This window comes from Echinops telfairi, unplaced genomic scaffold (genome assembly GCF_000313985.2).
Source record: "Echinops telfairi isolate 266 unplaced genomic scaffold, ASM31398v2 ScPeMD7_7465;HRSCAF=8503, whole genome shotgun sequence".
Classification (NCBI taxonomy): domain Eukaryota; kingdom Metazoa; phylum Chordata; class Mammalia; order Afrosoricida; family Tenrecidae; genus Echinops; species Echinops telfairi.
The window spans coordinates 8,717,679-8,736,284 of record NW_022111365.1 but is presented as its reverse complement, the minus strand read 5'-3'; the positions used below and the strand labels follow the sequence as shown (position 1 = coordinate 8,736,284).

General features: G+C 37.7%; 1 protein-coding gene across 2 annotated transcripts in view; it reads right to left on the bottom strand.

Moving 5' to 3' along the window:
* The window catches only part of PARG (poly(ADP-ribose) glycohydrolase), a 164,577-nt gene that overhangs the window by 42,491 nt on the left and 103,480 nt on the right, over window positions 1-18,606 (bottom strand). For both annotated transcript variants that reach the window (XM_045283673.1, XM_004716237.3), the window contains exons 12-13: window positions 17,394-17,469; window positions 12,883-13,030 (exon numbers count right to left, since the gene is read on the bottom strand). In XM_045283673.1, coding sequence (XP_045139608.1) covers window positions 12,883-13,030; window positions 17,394-17,469 — 224 coding nt within the window. The remainder of the gene's footprint in view (window positions 1-12,882; window positions 13,031-17,393; window positions 17,470-18,606) is intronic.

Sequence of the window (18,606 nt, the reverse complement as noted above, 5' to 3'; positions counted from 1 at the left end):
AAATGTTAAAAAAAAAAAATAGAACTGGAACACAGGGAATCCAGGACAGATGAGCCCCTCAGGATCAATGCTGAGTATGGCAATACTGGGAGGGTAGAGGGAAGGTGGGGTAGAAAGATGGAAAAGGTTACAAGGATCTACATAAAACCCTCTCCTTTGGGGATGGACAACAGAAAAGTGGGTGAAGGGAGATATTGGACAGTGTAAGACATGAAAAAAGAATAATTTATAAATTATCCAGGGTTCATAAGGGAGGGGGTAGTGGGGAGGGCCAGGAAAAAATGAGGAGCTGATATCAAGGGCTCAAGTAAAAAGCAAATGTTTGAGAATGATGAGGTCAACAAATGTACTAATGTGCTTGACATAATGGATGTATATATGTACCTTTTAAAAAAAAAGAATAGTACGAGCCCTCAATAAAATGATTTAAGAAAAAAAATGTAAAAAACCAGCTTGACATGATAAAAAGAATATCACACCAAGATTGGGAGAGATGAAGAATCCAAAGTAGATTTTCAATAGGCAGAGAAACTTAAATGAGACTCATCTTATTATCATGGTTATTAATAATTATTTTCTTGCTTAGCTCATAGAATTGCTTGGAAAATGTTTTAAGATATGTTAAAATGATTCAAATAATAAAGTAGTTAGTATTAGTATCATTAGACCCAATTCTATAAGCAGGGAGAGAAGCTAAGACATGACTCCATTTACATGAAGGCTAAATGCAACTGTTCTAGATAGGAATATAGATAACCAGGAATGTTGGCTCTTTCTTGTTTATAAAAAGGAAATGTTTCCTATTTTAATTTATTAACCCTAAAATAAACACTTGGTCTGCAATATATAAAATGTTAGCTAGCATGCTTCTACATCAAGTGAGGATGGTTTTAGTGTTCTTTCCTGAAAGGAATGAGCCCTGGGGGCATAATGGTTTTAAGTTGGGCTGCTAACCACAAAGTTCAAAACCACCAAGTGCTCTGCTGGAGAAGGACGTAGCTTTCTACTCCCCCCAAAGTAACAAGCAGCGCTTTGAGGGATGCTGTGTAGAGGCATTCAAAATGGTTCAGCGTCTGACCTACCGGCATATGTTGTCCTACAATACAGCCTCTAACAAAATTAGGCTGTCCCAGACCCCTGGTAATAGAATTGTTTGCCTTTATTATATAAAGAAGGTTGAGAAAGCACTGAAATATGCATGTGGTGTGTGCCCTGGCCAACTTCGAGGAGTCTGTGCTGGGAGACCTAAAATTCTCATGAGGTTGTCCAAAAAAGAAAACCATGTCAGCAGGGCTTATGTACCCGGGACAGGATCACCGTGCTTTCCTTATTGAGGAGCAGAAAAGAGTTGTGAAAATGTTGAAGGCACGGAGTCAGAAAGTTACATAATACAACTGAAGCTTTTTTGAATAATAAACAAATCATATGACCAAAAAAAAGGTAACATACAATCTTGGAAACCCACATGGGTAATTCTATGAGTTGGAATCATCTTGAGGGCAGTGAGTTTTGGTTTGGTTCTCATGAGCGGAATAAGTTAGTTTTATGGTTAAGGGGGTAGGGGAGAAACGAGCTCTGGTGGTACAGTAGCTTAAAAACTCGGCTACTAAATGAAACCTACCAGTAGTTCTGCAGGAGAATATGTGGCAGTCAGCCTCCATAAAGATTTACAGCCTTGGAAAACTTGTGGGGCAGTTGTGTATATAGGGTCACTATGAGTATGAATATGCTTAACTGCAAACTAATGTGTTGCCATTAAGGCAATAGAGTAGAACTGGCCATGAGTTTCTAAAGCTTTAAGTCTTTATAGAAGCAAACTGCTCTTTCTCCTGCAGAGTGACCAGCAAATTCAAACTGCCAAGCACTTAACCAGTGTGTCCAAAAGCTTCTTTCCTCATGGTATAGAGAATAAAATTTACCATATATACTCGAGTATAAACCAACCCAAATAGCAGCCGAGGCACCTAATTTTACCACAAAATCTGCATAAAACTGTGCGGAAACACTCAGCTTATACATGGTATACATGGTACGTACAAATGCCTTTGCTCTAAACCAGTGGTTCTCACCTTCCTAATGCCTCAACCCTTTAAGATAGTTCCTCATGTTGTGGTGACCCCGCCCAAACATAAAATTATTTTCATTGCTACTTCATAACTGTCATTTTGCTACTGTTATGAATCGGGCGACCCCTGTGAAAGAGTCATTTGACCCCAAAAGGGGTCGTGACCCACAGTTTGAGAACTGCAGCTCTAAACTAATTAAATCCTGGGTTTTCTAGGCAGATATCCTTAAAAATTACGACCACTGAGTGCTTTGAAAAATAGATACCATTTGTATTCAAATTTATTGATGAACTATGGTGAAATGCAAAGGTAAACAGTGATAATGGCTGTGAAAATGGCGCAAAGGCCATATCTGATCTCCTTTGGCTTCCTTATTGCCACAAGACAGAGGTCAGGTATGCTTCTACCCTCATTCTTTCTTTACCTATTCGGACATCAATTCCAACAGCACTACTTCTATGCTGGTCTCAATCATTCATTGCAATGACCACACAGAATTCAAAGACAATGCTCACAATTATGGGGTTTGTAAGGGAAGGAAGGGGGTTATCAAAAGTCAGGATCAGTAAAGATATAGCTTTTGGTCCAAAATAGAAGCTCTTCTCAGCTAGCAGTCAAGTCTCTCTCAGCCTCTCAGCTACAAGGTTGGTCCCTTGGTCACTGTCTGCACGGGCCAGGTAGCCTGCCTCCTGTTCTGCCTCACAGTCTCATAATCTTGGTGCTGCTTTTCTGTCTTTTGATCTCCTTGCCTCAGCCTCTGGTCTCAGATTTGCTCCTTTGCTCTGTCCCATGGTCTCCATGCAACAGAGCCACTGGTGTCTTTGGTCTCGGCCTCCACCATCTTTAGACAGAAATTTTGAATGTGCTCCACAAGTGACTCTTCTTTCATGGTCCTGGGATTTATTTCTGTTACCCCACTTCTGAGACGGCTCTTTATTTTTTTAAACATTAGACACGAATTAAAAATACTTTCTTGATGGAAATATGATTTGTGTCTTTCAGTAGACCATATCCTCAAGGAACCAAAGATTGGTGACTTGGTTCACATTCTCTGAAGACATACTCCCACTTTTATCCTGACTACTCCCTCCAAAATGGGACTACAGCCACAGAAATAGAGGTCAGATTTTATAATGCATCATACAAGGAATTGTGGCTAGAAGGGTCACTTTAATTGACTACATCTCAACAGCACATAAGAGATGACTGTGAGGACAATGAATGTACAAATGCACTTTACACAATTGATGTGTGTATGGATTGTGATAAGAATTGTATGAGTCCCTAATAAAATGATTTTAAAAAATTTTATAGCATTGGGGGAAAAAAAAGAGTTGTAAGAGCCCCCAATAAAATAATAAATAAATAAAACAATTTTAAAAAAAAGAGATGACTGAAAGACTTTTGTGATATTCTCTCTAGAAAAAGCCAACACATTTTTATACAAAAGATAAATCTTCACTTAAGGACAAAAACTAGAAGGCACTCATTAAAATCTGATCAAGAAGAACAAAGTGTTGGGCCACTCAATTCTTGATATCAAAATATACTAAAACAATCACAGTATTCAAAAAGACTAGTACTAGTATAACAATAAATACAAAGGACTGGAAAATATTAAATAGAAAAGAGAGTCTCTTTAACAAATGGTGCTAGCAAAGTTGGATACTACCTGCATTAGCATGAAATAGGACACATACCTCAATCCACATATAAAAACAAACTCAAGATGCATAAAAGACCTAAATGTAAAACCTAAACCACCACCACCCCCTAAAAACCAAATAAACAAAACAAAACCTAGACCCATAAAGGTCAGCAATGAAAAAATAGTGACAAACTCGGGGACCACAGTACACGGTATACACATACTATCAAAATTAATGAAAAATACACAAACAACAGAAGACAAACCTGATGACTGGAACCTCCTAAAAATTAAGACACTTAGGGCATCAAAAGACCTTGTTTTGAAACAAACAGACAAAAAGTGAAAAGACAACACAGCCTTGTTGGCAGTGACGAATGGGACAATGGGACAAATGACTGATCTCTAGAATTTATAGAAAACATCAACACCTCAACAAGAAAAAATAATCTAATTTTAAAATGGGTAAGGGCATGCGCAAGAACATGCAGTTCTTCATAGAAAACAGGCAGCTAACAGACAAATGAAATGCTCCCAAAAACTAGCATTTAAGAGATACAAATCAAAACAACTATGAAATATCACCTTACTCTAGCATTAATTTCAAAATTAAAAATATAAAAAGGAAACAATAAATGCTAATAAGGGCACGAGTAGATTGGAACCCTCATACATTGTTGGTCTGCTGGCTAGACTATAACATGATTCAATCATTGTGTAAAATCATAGGGCATCTTCCTCAAGATATTCGGAATAGAAATACCATATGATCTAACGATCTCTTCACTTGATAAGTATGTTAGAGAAACAAGGGCTGGGACAAGAATACTTCCACATCCATGTTAACCCCGGGGCTATGCACAATAGCCTAAAAATAGAAACAACTTCAAATTCCTTCAGTGGAAGAATGAATAAATTAACTTTGGTACATACATACAATGGAATACAATGCCAAGTTAAAGGATAACAATTAATCTGCGAAAATACCTACTAACATGGATGAACCTGGAGGACACTGTACTGAATGTAGTTCATTATCACAAAAGTACAAATATAGTATGAGACCTCTATTGTAAAAAGACAAGATTTCCACACCAAAAAAAAAAATTTCTTTGAAGATTATCAGGGATGGTGGGGATAGACAGGAAGGGGAAATCACCAGCTAGAAGGTAGACAGTGTTAAATGGACGAAGGGGAGAGCAATATATAGTAAGAAGGAGGATGGCCAAAAATGTTTTCCTAAGGGAAGACACTAGGGATTTTGCAAGAGTGGAAAGTCATTGAGGCAAATACTGTTACATAAACAATCTTGCAGAACGTAGGAGTACATACTTGGACACACAGGGTGAACAGCAATGGGAGGGAGAATGGGAGTATAGCTGTGGTAGAGTAAAATTTCTTATGGCTCGTCTACACGTCTGTGTAACTCCCACCAAATGAATGGGTGGGATTATGCTAACAGGACATGTGTAATACTAATAGATGTCAGTTTTCATTACCAGCCCTCTGCCTGTAAGGATTACTTTGAGGTAGCAGAGGGAGAAATCCGGAGGACCTTGTAAGAGTGTGTTCAAGATCTCTGTCTGATGTGGCAAAATCCAACAAGACTACATGCATCACTAACTATGGCACAAAGACTCAGGAACAGCACTGAGACTATGAGATAACTTCTGCTCATCTGGTCTGGGACTATGGAAATGTGGGACAGAGTGAGAGGTAGGCTGGCTTCCTGGCTCATGGAGACAAAGGCTAAAGGGACCATGTGGTTTAGAGACTAAGAACCAATCAGATTTGGCTAACAAGTGGCTAAGAGGCTGAGTACTGGGGAGAGACTTGCCTACTAGCTGAGGTGACTAACCATTGTATCCTCACTGTTTGAAGATCCTGACATGTGGTAACCTATTAAGTCCCCACTTAATAACCTCCCTTAATTTTGAGTAATGTTCTGCATAGCTAATGCAACAAATTATCAAACTCAGCATATATGTAGAGTGGTGTGGGAGCTATCAGAATAGGTAAAGAAGGATGGACCATGGGGGTTGTCTGACCCCAGCCTCAAGTCAATAAGGAAGTCAGAGGTCAGATATGTCCACATCCTTTGCCATTCACTGCAATATCCATATATATATATTTGACAAAGAATTTGTATATACATATTTACCTTTGCTACAAATACTTTCATGATTACAGTGGAGTAGACAGGAGCACAGTTACAAATACTTCTGAAACAAACCCTTAGCTAGGCCTGGGCAGTCAAGACTACAGTCTTGGGGGACACCAAGGTCAACTGGCATAACATAGTTCACAAAGACAATGTTATATATTCTACTTCGGTAAGTAGCACCTGAGATCTTAAATCTTTGTGAATGGTCTTCTGAAGTACAATTAGTGGTCTCTTCCAATCAGAAGAGAGAATAATGATGAAAATTGAAAGACACATGGGAAGAAGTAGTCCAATGAATGAATATCGAATGGACCACACAAACATCAGTTTCCACAAGCCTAATATCAGAAATAGATAGTGACCAGCTACCACTACCAACTGTTCTGAAATGGATCACATAAGAAGGTCTCAGATAGAATGAGAAAAAAATTGTGGAACAAAACCCCAAATCATAAAATAGACCAACCAGGTTTACTGGTTAGATAGAGACGTAGAACCCCCAGGGTGGCTTTTAGTCTCCACTTCAGTCCTGGAACGTAACTTACCCCATGTGTTAGAATTATCAACTATTTAAGAGAGAAAATTCAGCATTTATCCAAGGACAGAGCAAAGAAGGATCAGGGAAAAAGGAATAACGGAAATAGGAACTACTGGGCAAAGAGGATTAGTGATGCTACACGGAGGGGGTTGCAGTGGACGAGTTAAAACAAAAATTCTATGAATCGAACGTAAAATTGATGATCTGCTCTAAAAATTTTCATCTCAATTTCATCTAACAGTAAGTTTTAAAAGAGAGTTCATGATAGCAATATGATGCTTGAGAGTTATTAGTAAAAAATTATATTCCCTTACTAATAATTTGTTTTTGATAAACAATTTTTTTTTCAGAGATTAAAGTGTAGAAAATAAAAACAATAAAATATTTTATTTCCAAATATTTTTGGAAACATCAATTGGGTTTGGATCTGTCCCAAATGAGCTAGTATCATTTGGCAATGGTGAGGGGGTGAAGGAGTTCGCTTGCTGTTATTCACATAAAAGGTGACAAAAGAAGAATGATGGGAATTCCAGAACATTTCATTATGCTCATGAGGAACTTGAACATTGATCAAGAGGCAGTTATGAAAATAGAACAAGAGAATATTGCATGTTTAAAAATTAGGAAAGGTATGCCCCATGTTGTATCCTCTTACTATATGTATTCAGTCTTTCCGCTGAGCAAATATTCAGAGAAACTGGCTTATGTGAAGAATGGGGCATCAGGTTTGGAGGAAGGCTTAGTGATTATACAGATGACACAACCTTGCCTGCTGAAAGTGAGGAGGACTTGAAGCGCTTGGTGCTGAAGATAGATTACAACTCAATGTGCAGACAACCAAAATCCTCACAACTGGACCAACAGGTAACATTATGATAAATGGAGAAATGCTTGAAGTTGTCAAGGATTTTGTATTGCTAGAATCCATAATCAATGCTAATGGAAGCAGCGATCCGGAGATCAAAAGGTTTATTACATTAGGTAAATCTGCTGCACAAGAACTCTTGAGAGTATTGAAGAACAAGGATATTACTTTGAGGACTAAGGTATGCCTGACCCAAGTCATGGTATTCTCCATTGCCTCATATGCCTGTGTGAAAGTTGGACACTGAATAAGGAAGACTAAAGAAGAATCAATGTACATATTTGAACTGTGGTGCTAGAGAAGAATATCGAAAGTACCATGGACTGCTGAAAGAACAAACCGCTCTGTATGAGAAGTAAGGCCTGAGTGCTCTGTAGAGGCAAAGTATTACATACTTTGGACATATTGCCGGGAGAGATCAGTCCCTGGAGAAGGACGTCATGTTTGATAAAGTGGAGGGGCAGTGAAAAAGAGGAAGGCCCTCAACGAAGTGGATTGACACAGTGAATGCATCAATGGGCTCAGGCATAGGAACAATTGTGAAAATGCCACAGGATGATGTGCTGTTTTGTGTTGTTATGCATATGGTCACTATGGGTGTGAGATGACTATATGGCACCTCAAGCAACAACAACAAATTCTGGGATTCAGGTTACTGAGATTTAGTTTGTTAAAAGGGACCCAAGATATAATAGCTCCTTGGCGAAAGGTTGACTGTTCTCCTGTGAGCCTTGCTCCCTTTGTCCCATAATTTGATCATCTTCAAAAGTTGTTAATTATTTGCCCCTGAGCCTGTCACATAGATTAAGGAATTTAACTTGTTTGATTTTCACTGAATCTTCAAAGCAGTTTGGAGGTAGCAAATCTCACTGTTTCTTTCTGCCAGTGCTTGTAGATATAAACTCAGAATTTCTCAAATCAACCTGGTCTCTGTCTTTGGCTGAACAGTGACAGGCAGCCCCAGACCTCTTTATCAGTCAGCAACACTTCTAGTGTTGAAAATTGTGGAACCAGTCTTGTAAGTGTTCACTTAGAGTAATTTCTACTAACACTCAGAAAAGATGCAAGTATCTATGCTACCTGGTGTGATCTGATTCATTAGAAGACAAGTTTCATGTTCAGAATACTAACACTGTTCAGTACAAATCTTATGCTTGTGTATATTCACCAAACAGAAACAGCAAAACAGCTACCCAGAGCAATTGTAATACCATTTGCTGGATGTTGAAGAAAAAATGAAAAGCGAAGTGAGAGTTTTGTTATCTATGTGTAGTTCCTAAATGGGTTTAACTCATGGTGGTTACCACAAGGAGAATCACAATAAACAGAGAAACAATGCTGTCTGGATAAAAGTACTTTATCTGTTTGTATGACCTGTTTCATACTTAGTTAAAAATCTGATACCAAGCAGATGCTTTACAATGATGATAAATTTAACTTATTTCCAATTTCTCAAATGATTCTACAGATTCCAAGCAGAACACTCACCATTAGCTATTAGCTCACTGATCTTGGATGCACCATTGAAGGAATGGAACTGATGAAGCAGACAGATTGCAGTGCGCGGTTAAGAGTCTCTTAAGAAAGGACATGGCAGAAATCCAGACATCAAATAGATGATGAAATGGCCATTTCCATTAAGGGAACAGCACATCACAGATATTAATTAGGAGTACTATAATAAAAGTTAAATGGATTTTTTAAATGCTGTGTTAACAGTCACCCTAAATGTCCTTACCCTGAGGTAACTACAAATCTGAAGGTGCGTCATGGATCTGCAATTTTCCATTTGTTTTACAAAGGCTGCAAGTAGGTTTGAGATGAGATATAAGCTCAGAGGTATTTTAGTCTGGGGGTAAACTATTGTAAAAATAATAATAATTATTATTATTATAATGTTCGAGGAGGAAATGATAGCTTTTATTTATAGCAACATTCATGGCAGATGATGAGACCTACTACTTTACTAGTGTAAGAGCACATAAAACATATTAGGTACAACTTTTAAAAATTGATGATATATTTTGGTCCTGAATCTTCAGTTCAAGTTTAGCTTAACAGCTAACATTAAAACATTTCAATTTTATTAAAATTGCTGCTATGAGTATATAGCAAAACACACACCACTATTCAACTGTTTCTATAACTACAATTCAGTGACATTGATTACATTCTATGAGTTGTGTAAACATTCTCGCTCTAAGTTTTTAAGTTATTCATCCCCAACTAACACAAACTATTGCCCCTAAGGAAACTTTCAAATTTCCGCTGTTTTTTTATCCTTTATACACAGATAAACATTTAAAAGTCATACTGGATATATCCAAATAATGGGAACAGTCATTATTTCAGATCTTTCAAGCTCCTTAGAGTAGTATGAAAATTCAAAAAACTCAACATTGTTGTTAGATGTCACTGATTCTGTTCCGACTCATAGCAACACTATGCACAACAGAACAAAACACTGTATGGTACTGTACCATCCTCACAATGATTGTGAGGCCATTGTTGCAGCTACAGTGTCAATACACCTCATTGAGGACCTTCTCTTCTTTGACTGCACCTCATGTTATTAAGCATGATGTCCTGCTCCAAGGACTGGTCTCTCCTGACAACATGTCCAAAGTATATAAGAAAAAGTCTCGCCATCCTTTCCTCTATGGAGCACTCTGGCTATACTTCTTCTAAAACAGATTGTCCTCTTAGCAGTCCATGGTACTTTCAATTATTTTTCATCAGGATCACAATTCAAATGCATCAATTCTTCTTCAGTATTCTTTATTCAATGTCCAATTTCCATATACATATGAGGCAATCAAAAATTCCATGGCCTAGAAGGGCTGCGGGGAGGTGACGAGCCAGTCAAAGTGCAGTGTAGCAAGGATAAAATATACAATTTTCTTCTAGTTCTTAAATGCTTCCTCTCGCCCACTATCATGATCCTAATTCTATGTTACATATCCGCTGGACCAGAGGATGTACACTGGCACAGATAGGAACTGGAAATACAGGGAATCCAGGACAGATAAGCCTCTCAGGATCAATGGTGAGGGTGGCAATATCGGGAGGGTGGAGGGAAGGTGAGGGAGAAAGGGGGAGCAGATGACAAGGTCTACATATAACCTCCTCCCTGGGAGACGGACAGCGGAGAAGTGGGTGAGGGAGACGTCGGATGGTGTATATAATAATAATTTATAAATTATCAAGGGTTCAGGGGAAGCGGGGAGCGGGGAGGGAGGGGGAAAAATGAGGAGCTGATACCAAGGGCTCAATTAGAAAGCAGGTGTTTTGAGAATGATGATGGCAACATATGTACAAATGTGCTGGACACAAATGATGTATGTACGGATTGTGAAAAGAGTTGTATGAGCCCCTAATAAAGTGATTTAAAAAAAAATTCCATGGCTTGTGTCAGGCGCAGGTTAGTCTTCAAAGTAACATCCTTGCTTTTCAATACAGCAGATTCTGATCTCTTGACTGCTGCTTCCATGAGCAATGATTGTGGATCCAAGTAAGACAAAATCTTTGACAACCTCAGTCTTCCATTTATCATGATGTTACCCAAGATTGGTCCAGTTGTGAGGATTTTGGTCTTCCTTACATTGAGTCTTAATCTATACTGAAGGTGCTAATTCTTGATCTTCTTCAAGTGCTTCAAATCCTTTCATCTTCAGCAAGCATGACTGTGTCATCTGCATACGCAGGTTGTCAATAAACCTTCCTCCAATCATGATGCCACATTCTTTTCATATTATCCAGTTTTTCTGATGATTTCTTGTTTATAGATTGAACAAGTATGGTGAGAGGATACAATCCTGACACAACCATTCCTGATTTTAAACCCTACAGTATTTCCTTGTTCTGTTTGCACAACTGCCTCTTGATCCATGTACAAGATCCTCATAAGCACAATGAAACGTTCTGGAATTCCCATTCTTCTCAAGGTTATCCAGTTTATTATGGTCCACACAGTCAAATGCCTTGGTATAGCCAATGAAACACAAGTAAACATCTTTGTAGTATTCTCTGCTTTCAGCCAAGATCCATATGACACCAGCAATGATATCCCTTGTTCCATATGCACTTCTAAATCTGGCCAAAACTTCTGGCAGTTCCCTGTTAATGTACTACTACAACCACTGAGTGATCTTAGGCAAAATTTTACTAGTGTGATACATCAACGATATTGTTCTATAGTTGGAGCATTCTGTTGAGTCACCTTTTTTTGGAATGGGCACAAATGTGGATCTCTTCCAGTCAGTTGGCCAGATAGCTGTCTTCCAAATTTGCTCGCATAGACGAGTGAGTGCTTCCAGTGCTTCTTCAGCTTTCTCAAATATTTCATTGGGTATTCAGTCAATTCCTGCAGCCTTGCTTTTGGCTAGTGCATTCGGTGCAGTTTGAACTTCCTTGTGCACCCTTGGTTCTTGCTCATTACTCCTGAAACAGTTGACTGTTGACTAGTTCTTTTTGGTTCAGTGACTGTGTATTTTTTCCATTCCATCTTCTCTTGATGTTTCACTGTCAAATACAACATTTCAAGACCTATCTTGAAGTACAATGCTTTCAGTGATAAGATAATACTGATCTCCTTAGAAGGAAATCCAGTCAATACAACTATTATTCAAAGTTATGCACCAACCACTAAACTAGTGATGAAGAAATTGAAGAACTCTACCAACAACTGTAGTCTGAAATTGAGCAACATGAATCAAGGTGCATGGATAATTATTGGTGATAGGAATACAAAAGTTGGAAGCAAAGAGGAAGAAATAACAGTGGGATGTTTTCCATCACCAACAAGCCCTTGGTGATGGAAAAACAATTGGAGATAACATGATAAAATTTCACAGGACCAATGATTTCTTTATCCCAAATCCCTTTTTCACCATCACAAATGGCAACTGTACACATGGAATTCTCAAGATTGAATACACAGAAATCCAATTGACTGTATCTGTGGAGAGAGACCATGGGGAAGCTCAATCTTAGCAGCTAAACCCAGGATAGGGGCTAGCTGTGGAACAGCTCATCACTTTCTCACATATAAGTTCATACTGAAGCTAATGAAACTGAAATAAATCCATGAAAGCCATACTACAATCTTGAGTATATCCCATCCGACATTTTAGAACATCTCCAGAACAGATATGATGCACTGAACATTAATGACATAAGACCTGTTCTATAAAGCTTACTGTTGTATTGACTTTTCCAAGTACTTTAATTGTGCATTTCAAAGTTGTACAGTATCTTCATATTGAAGTGTTAACAAATGACTTCAAAATACAAACCAAGAAAAAATATATATACCTAAAGACACACCACTATCTTCTTTTGAGGAGCACAAAATTTTAAACATAAGGGTAGTAGAATAATTTTTAATCCATGTTACTCTGATAAGAATCCAAAGGGGAAGGGGAGAATCCAAAGAAAAAGAAGTACATGCCTCTTAAAATTAGGTTAAAAAAACAATTATAACAATTTCATAATACAAATATAAATCAATAAATGAAAACACTGAGACTAATGTTCTTGTTCGAGAAATGCCATATCTGAATGGGGAAATCTAATACATTGTCCAGATTTTCCCAAACTAACCTGTGATAATAAGACATTCATTGTGATCCAGCACTTCAGTGAAGAGACGTGATACAATCAATTCAGGATTAATTAAAAATCGAATTTCTTCCTGCACAAGTCCTGCACTGGTCACACCACCTCCAACAAAACGGTTTGCAAAATCCACCTATATTTGGATAAATATTACATGTTAAATGATTGTTAAAAGCTCACATATATGATAAAGAAGCACAATTCCTCTAAATTTTTACCTTTTCATTTCCCCAAAAAACATAAACCTTAAATTAATAATTTCCCCAAGGAAGATAAGTATGACTCCTTGTACTTTTATCTCATTGCAATTAACATTTCTATCTCTCTGCATCCCCCAAATCTTGGAGGAACTTGGAAAATGGAGCTTTCAGGTTCTTTTTCCTAAGAAGCATTCATGTATTATATGGGTTTTTATTAATAAACCTTATCTGGCCTTAGGAGCCATAAATCAAGGGAGATCTTTATCTGGAAAGGTTTCGATACCATTTCCCCATCATTCACTCTTGTTTTCCTTTATGTATTTCACATGGCTTTGGTATAATTACATCTTCGTTATATATCATGGCAATCAAACACTTTCACTAGTCTTCTACACCAATATTGAAGCTAATGAAGAAAATTTTATGGAGTAAATCATAACTGGAGATATGTCTTGGATTGACCAATATGATCCAGAGGGCAAGGTCCAACTAAAACAGTGGCTCCCAAGGGGATCTGCTGGGCCAGTTCAATTCAAAGCATGAGTTCAGAAGATTATGGTGACTGTATTCTGGGATCCTACAGGGATGTTTTTGAAAAACTTTCTCAAAGGGCATAGAATGATCAAGGGAGATTATTAAGTAGTTTTAAGAAAATAGAACACTGCATTGGTGCATCAGTGAGAAAAAGGCAAAAGCATTCCACTAAGAATTTTTTCCCCATTACCATGATGTACCCACGCATTCTTGGAAGGTAGCTAGGGCTATCTGTCTTTTTGTTCCCCAAATTCAAACTCTGAACACTGAAAAGGAACACAATTTGAGTCCCTTGAGGATGCCAAAACTGCCATTTCGCTGTGGTATAAACTGGAGTATGAAGAATTCTTTGGGTGAAAGGTCAAAATGCAGAACTTGTTAGGCTGGGTTCTCTAGAGAAGCAAAACCAGTGAGGCACACACACACACACACACACACACTCACACATGTATCTTGGTAATATTACACACACATAATTATATGTAAATAAATAGCTCATATAGTCATAGAAGTGGGTAAGACTACTATGGTTCAAGTTTGTGGGTCACATGTTTTGCTTCTCCAGAACCAAGAAGCAGGAAAACTAACCAGTAAGTAGAAAGACAACAGGCTGGTGGAGGTAAAGATGGATGAAACCAAGGTCAGCAAGTCAGGCTCCTGGCAGCAGAGTCAAATGAATCCAAGGTTGGTAGACAATATGGTGGGACTTTGGCACAAGTCCAGAGAAACAGAGGTCAATGTGACAGATACAGGATCCAGGTCAGCAAGAGAACCCAAACCGTCCCACAATCTTTTTAAATAGGGGTAGGGCACATACACTTGAGGAAACTTCTTTTCAATTGCACCCCAACCTACTCTTCCCACAACTGCTTGGCAGTTCACAGCAGGTTCCATTGTGGAGTTGATTACATTATATTAGATCACATCATGGGGGTGGACTCAATTGCCAAACTACTAAGGATCTTGGCCCAAACAAGCTGACACTAACCCTAATTATCACAGACCTAGCTGGAGCTGTTGAGGAACAATAACTTCACATGCTGATATTTTTCATGATAGGTTCTGTGATTTTGTAGCACTATTTTTTTACTTATCCTTATACTACAAGTAGATAGCTTTAATAAGCAGAAATTTATTCTCTCATAGCTTCGGAGGCTAGATGTCCAAATTTGAAACAACAGCTGTAGGCAAATGCTTTCTGTCAGACCTGGGAAAAAATTCTTGTCTCCTTTCAATATCTTCGGGAGGAACATTCCTTAGGGATCGATATGTGTCTTTAAAGCAATATTCCTTCCAGTCTAGGATGTTTTCAGTGCAGTAACTTTGAATCCAAAGGATAATGTTAAATTTCTGGTTCTTTCCTGGTGGTAGTCAGGCCCTTGTGACTTCTGCTCACTCATCTCTCCTTTTATTTCTTGAAAGATAAAAGGCAATGCAGGCCACACCTCAGGGAAAGTCCCCTTACATTGAATCACGGTGTAACTTGAGTAAGGGTGTTGCATAATATACATGCTCCTTACAATTGTTCAGTTGAGCACATCAGATTATATCTTGGGAATGATCACATCATCGCACAACTGCCAAACCACTAAAAATCATGCTGAGTTGACACCTAGGTTAGGGGGCTACAATTCAATTCATGGCAACAGGTAGGGAGAGTGGCCCAGGGATGCTATGCTAAGGAACTTTTACTTAATTCCAAAGGTCTTGGGAAAGATGGCAAAAACAAAAAACAAAAAAAAACCCAACTGAATGTGTGTTTTACTTAGGTAATTCGGGGTACAGCTAAAAGAATGGACTGGTAAAAGAAAGACATAGTTACATGACTACTAAATAGGCAACTAGAACTAGAATCAATGATGGCAGTAGAAAAGAAAACATAAGAACATTTGTGAGGACAATGCAGGACCAGGCAATGTTTCATTCTCTTGTACCAGGATGTGGTGGCTATGAGCTGACAGTAACTAACAACAACAACAAGTTAAAAGGAAAGCACATGAGAAGAGAGAGTAAATAAATGCCTACAAATATAATGATATTGTGAATACAAATAAGAATCAGAAGATTTAAGATGAACTAAATTTAACTGCTTCAAGAGCAAGATATACAGACGAAATATTACAAGTTAAGCTCTATCCAACTTATATAGTATTTGGAAATATATTCAATGTGTGTGTTATTGTTCACCCTTGAAATAAAAGGCTGGCATTTATTATTTTAAAGGCATTCATAAAATAAATACACTAAACTCAATATGCCTATAAAATCAGGGGTCTTTTAGAAAATCAGAGCTTCTACTATTCTGAAAAGTTCTCAATAAAAGACTCCATTACATGTAAAAACCTGTTCCAATATATGAAAACAAGCATATAGTCAAATCTATATTTTTAGCCAGTCATGTGACTTTAAAACTACTTTTTTGGATTGTTTCTGAATTATATCTTGATCAAAAGAGAGAAATTAATAGCACTAGCAGCATTATGGTATTCTTTTAATCTACATTTCAACTGTAATACATTCCAAGGATGTGGGGTAGAATCTCAACCTTAAACAATTCCTTGTAGAATTACAGTGCTATGAAAGGCCTGGAATCCTGTAGTGTTAACTAGCAACACTGATGTTGTTGGGTGCAGTATATAGAGTGACTTTATATACAACAGAATGAAACATTATCCAATCCTGTGGCATCTTCACAAACATGACTACATTTCAGTCCATTATTGAGTCATTATCCCAGTTACCTTGTTGAAGTCTTTTTTTTTTTTTGGCAAACCTTCTACTTTACTAAGGATGATGTCCTTCTTTAGTTACTGGTGCCTCCTAACATTATGTTCAAAGGATGTGAAATGAAGTCTTGTCAAACTTCCAAGGAATATTATAGCTGTGCTTCTTCCAGGATATGCCTGTTCATGCTTCTGGAACTTCGGATATATTCAATATTCTCCAACAACACCATTATTCACATGCATCAGTTTTTCAGTTTTTATTATTCACCGTCAGGCTTTTGTATAGTAAAGGTTAGGTCTTAGTCTTCGAAGAGCTGTCTTTGCTTTTTAACACTTTAATAAAGTCCTTTGCAGTATATATTTTAAAAGCTAGGTACACAAAATGTTTGTTAACCTCTTTTTCCAAAAATATATGTTTTTGTCAAAACAATATAATTGCTTCATAAATAATATAAATTAGTAGCAAAATTTGAAGGGTGAGCAAAACTACTTGATCTAAAAGTAGGAAATTACATTAGCAAATATAGTTGACTCACATGCCTAAAACAAGCTGTTTAAATGGAATGCCTTTTTAAAATCGATCAGTCCTAGATGCTTGACTTCGAGACTTCATAAGGCTGTAGGTAGCAGGAAAATATCTGAACCTGGTCATCATTTGAGGCAGAACAAGAATATTTAAAGAAAAAGAACAAAAATGCCCGGTGACAGCTTGTCAAGACAATACCCTGGGAACTACTTTCACTGTCAATCTACAATTGTTGTTTGAACCAAGAGGCTTAATGCTGTCCAGATCTTGGGTTATCTGTCAAAGGTTTTTTCAAAGATGCACATGTGAGAAGCAGAGAACGTGCACTGGCAAATAATATTACTGAAGCTGTCAAAATCGTTTGTTTGGTGTTTTTCTCCATTCTTCTATTATACTTGTTTGCATCAAGTAAGTTCAGATGACAAAACACCTTTTAAAATTTCCTTTGCTTCCAGAAGCTTGACATGATAATATACCAAACACATTGCTATTCATACATTATTCACCTACCTGTAGCATGCCTCTACCGTTTCCTTCTATAGTACCTTCATATGTGACATGCAACCGAGTCAGGGTCTTTTCATATCTATAATTTAAAAGATATTTCCTTATTTATTTGTTTAATGACAAATAGTTCACTACAAAAAACCTGAAAGTACAGTTAACAGTAACAGAAAATCCACCAAAATATAAAAAACCTAAAATAGATGCCCATTAACGTTTGATGCAGAACCTCCAAAATTTTTCTTATTTATATGTTAATACACATGTATAAATTAAAATGAGAAAATAAAATATTTTGAAACCTTTTCCCCCCTACATTAATTGAAGTTTCTCTTCTTAGAGTTAACTGAAAAGCTTCTCAAATTAGAAAAAAAAAAACTGGTGAAATTTTATCAGTGTACTAACTAGAGTTAGCAACCTAAGACAAATTGCAGAGTGACAATAATATCATCCTATCAGCAATTTGATAAATAAGTATGGAGAGGGCTTGATGAAAATACAAATCACGAAAACTGGGGGAAACTGGGGACTCGATAGGACTCACCCGTCCAGAGCTCCTGCTACCAGACCAGAAAACTGGTAGATCTATCTAGATAAGATAGGCCGGATGAATAGTCTGGAGGAGAAATCAACAGAACCAATGGTTGCCGGGGGACATGGGAGAGGTGGTGGCGGGGGTAAGGAGGTGGTATGGACCAACCCAGGGACAGGGGAGCAACAAGTGATCCAAAATTAGTGGCAAGGAGGGTATGAGAGTCCTGGTAGGGATTCAGCAAGGGCAATGTAACCGAGAGAAATTACTGAAATGCAAATGAAGGCTGAGCATGATAGTGGGACAAGAGGAAAGTAAAAGGGAATAGAGGAAAGAACTAGGTGACAAAGGGTATTTATAGAGGCCCAAATACAAGCACGTACATATGTAAATATATTTATACAGGATGGTGGGGAAATAGATCTACGTGCATATATTTATAGGTTTAGTATTAAGGCAGCAGATGGACATTGGGCCTCCACTCAAGTTACTTACTCAGTGCAAGAACATGTTGTTCTATTAAATTGGCATTCCAACGTGCACACCTTCCCGACATGATCGCTTAAGACAAATGTGTACATAAGCAAATGTAGTGAAGAAACCTGATGGTGCCCAGCTACCAAAAGATATAGCGTCTTGGGTCTTAAAGACTTGCAGATAAACAAGCGGCCATCTAGTTGAGAAGCA